At 38.2% G+C, this 2,878-nt stretch overlaps 1 protein-coding gene across 3 annotated transcripts; it reads right to left on the reverse strand.

Annotated features, from left to right (window-relative positions):
• Nucleotides 1-414: 414 nt before the first annotated feature.
• On the reverse strand, nucleotides 415-2,465 carry LOC147608996 (uncharacterized protein At5g01610-like). Of its 3 annotated transcripts, XM_086788635.1 has the most exons (4): nucleotides 2,294-2,465; nucleotides 1,380-1,434; nucleotides 734-899; nucleotides 415-631 (listed from the first exon to the last, which is right to left on the reverse strand). In XM_086788635.1, the coding sequence occupies exons 1-4, from the start codon at nucleotides 2,378-2,380 to the stop codon at nucleotides 520-522; spliced, it is 420 nt and encodes a 139-aa protein (XP_086644761.1). In that variant the 5' UTR covers nucleotides 2,381-2,465; the 3' UTR covers nucleotides 415-519. The 3 variants fall into 3 exon arrangements, with proteins under 3 accessions (XP_086644761.1, XP_086644760.1, XP_086644758.1); XM_086788634.1 differs by having other exon boundaries at nucleotides 415-899; nucleotides 2,289-2,391; XM_086788632.1 differs by having other exon boundaries at nucleotides 419-899; nucleotides 2,294-2,461.
• Nucleotides 2,466-2,878: the final 413 nt, after the last annotated feature.

Genomic DNA, 2,878 nt, shown 5'->3' on the forward strand with positions numbered 1-2,878 from the left:
TTACTATGACTCTCTCAAGGTAGCCTAATGCCTCATGACCTAATTGATAGTAGCCAAAAATGCATCACCAATATTTATACTTTATATTTATTAGAGTTTTTCATCTTCATGCGAATTGAGAAAGTAACTATCATATAGAGCCATAAGTTTTCAAACTAGCACTCTGTGTCACACACACACATGTATGTGTGTACATGCATACACACACATGCACACACGCACACACATATGCATATACATACATGTGTTAATATATGCATGTGTATAGAGAGAGAGAGAGAGAGAGAGAGAGAGAGTGTGTAAGTGTGTTAAAAAGTGTGACATTAGTATATAACTAGAATTTTGAAATATTCTAAACTCTTTTCATTTAATTAAAATCTACTTCTTTAATTACTGATTAGGAAATGTGTTTATGAAAAACTTATAATATAAAGGAAAATTTTGCCAAAACTAATTTAATCTTACATGTGTATTTGCACATAGTGTAGGCTAGATTGAATGCACAACAAAAAGCCTCCATCAAAATTGTTCAGACTCAATACCGTCACGAAGCACTTCATAAGCATTGAGAGGTCTAGCTCTTTTAACACCAGCCGTGAATGTCAACTTGCTGGTGGCAGGGTCTTCTACGCTAATACATGTAACCTTCACCCAAATCAGTAATTTTGTTTTCATTCCTTCTATTTCTGTGAGCTTGCCTTGCGCGAGAAGACCAGAAACCTTTCTTGCATACCTTACAATGGAAGAATCCTTGAAGCCGACCTCACAAATGCAGGGCATAAAAACATCAAGAGACCCTGTGGCTTCATCAAATTCATAGTGGGTTGCATTCTTTGGGAAAAGTCCTTGCGGCAAACCAAAGGATTGTAATAGCTCTGGCAAAGACCTTTGCATTTTTCCTGCAGAATTCCAAGGTGCAATCACCCCTCTCTCACTATCTCTCTCTCTCTCTCTCTTTCACACACACACACACACACACTCTCTCTCTCTCTCTCTCTCTCTCTCTCTTTCACACACACACACACACACACACACACTCTCTCTCTCTCTCTCTCTTTCACACACACACGCACACTCTCTCTCTCTCTCTCTCTCTCTCTCTCTCTCTCTCTTTCACACACACACACACACTCTCTCTCTCTCTCTCTCTCTCTCTCTCTCTCTCTTTCACACACACACACACTCTCTCTCTCTCTCTCTCTCTCTCTTTCACACACACACACACACTCTCTCTCTCTCTCTCTCTCTCTCTCTCTCTCTCTCTCTTTCACACACACACACACACACACACTCTCTCTCTCTCTCTCTCTCTCTCTCTCTCCTCACCCTGTAAAGTCCAAGAATAGGAGCTAAGCTGGCTGACGTCCACAAACACTGACCTCTTATTTTGTTGAAAAACCAGCTTGTCCCCTCCCCCACGTTGGTGGACATTGACTGAAAGAACACATTCCAAAATTTGATCAATCAAAAAAAGGATAATACCTTATATGACTAAGCAATAAATATCTTGTTTCATCAAATGTTATCCACCAAAAACAATTAAACAGTGGCTCTTATGTTATCAAATGTTGTCCAAACACAAATTAAAAATACCTTTTTCTAAAAATGAGAGAGAATACTGAAATTTTAGCTGCCTCTAGGGTGGATTTGAACCCAATCTTGCTCAACAAAAATGAAGTCTAACCATGGAAATGGAAAACACACACCTCTCTCCTTCTCTCTCTCTCTCTCTCTACCTACCTATATATATATATATATAATCTTCTACCTATATATATATATATATATATATATAGGTATACACTAGAGATGACATGTGTAAGAGTTGTGAAGGAGCCCCAACAAGGAAAGAACGTGTCATTATTACAAGGGGTGAGCCGTGCTTTAATAGAAGAATTAGTTTTATTAATAAAACTAGGGAAGAGGCACACAAATTTATTTTTTTTTAAAGTAGAAAAGTAAACTCGAAAAGAAGATTATAAACATTGATTATTATATTTCTCATGCTTTACAATACATCTCTCACAATACAAGCCCACCAAAAGCTTTAAATTGTACAAGCTTTTCCAAAAGCTATAGGCATGGACATTTATCATGAGCATGACACCATAACTTAAGTCTCTATACTTAAATATATTGCATCTTGGAGAGATTTTCTGTTTTGAAGTTTTTGAAATAACACTCAAATTAAGCTATTACTGTTAAGGGGAACATATAAGGATCTGCCACAAGCAAGGATTTTTCTTGTTTTATTTTTTAAAAAAAAAGATAAGGGAAGAAAGGAATACCATACATTGAGATCCTCTCCGAGGGAGGACGCTTCCTGTTTGGCTCTCCTGGCGAGGAGGAAAGAGAGGCCTCTGGCGAGGTAGCTAGCCATGAGCTCCTTTGGTTTACAGATCGATCAGTGTAGAGGGAGAGAGAAGACCCCTTGGAAGCCAAAGGCGGCTGGCCGGCCGGTTCCCGGTCAATTTGGTTTTGTATAAAGAAACGCTCGCTTCCAAACACGTCCCGATAATTCCCACGTCCCCCGTCCCCGACAAACTTGGCCGTCCTCATGAAGCTTTCATTTTAATTCGTTTCGTTTATAAACTCCGCGCCTCCCTCTCGCTCTCTCTTTAGAAGTCATTGCGTTTTTCATGAATGTATGTATGTATATGTATACACACACATGTATGTATGTATATATATATATATACACACATATATATATATGTATTTTTGTGTGTGTATATACACACACATACATATACATATACTTATATCTATGTAGATATATATGCATGTACGTGTGTGCGTATATGTGTATAACACACACACACATTAAATTCAAATTTTCTCTATCAAAGAAGGGGATGACCTGACCGCAGTAGTGTAC

The sequence above is a fragment of the Cibotium barometz genome, chromosome 52, assembly GCF_041138505.1.
Source record: "Cibotium barometz isolate CiBa-2024 chromosome 52, ASM4113850v1, whole genome shotgun sequence".
Classification (NCBI taxonomy): Eukaryota; Viridiplantae; Streptophyta; class Polypodiopsida; order Cyatheales; family Cibotiaceae; genus Cibotium; species Cibotium barometz.

Excerpts from the sequence above, each read along its gene's own strand:
- LOC147608996 (XM_086788632.1), bottom strand. The coding sequence starts at position 2,380 with ATGGCTAGCTACCTCGCCAGAGGCCTCTCTTTCCTCCTCGCCAGGAGA. Across the intron at positions 1,435-2,293 it reads CCCTCGGAGAGGATCTCAAT|TCAATGTCCACCAACGTGGG; the intron begins GTATGGTATTCC and ends GTGTTCTTTCAG. Across the intron at positions 900-1,379 it reads GTTTTTCAACAAAATAAGAG|GAAAAATGCAAAGGTCTTTG; the intron begins GTCAGTGTTTGT and ends GGAATTCTGCAG.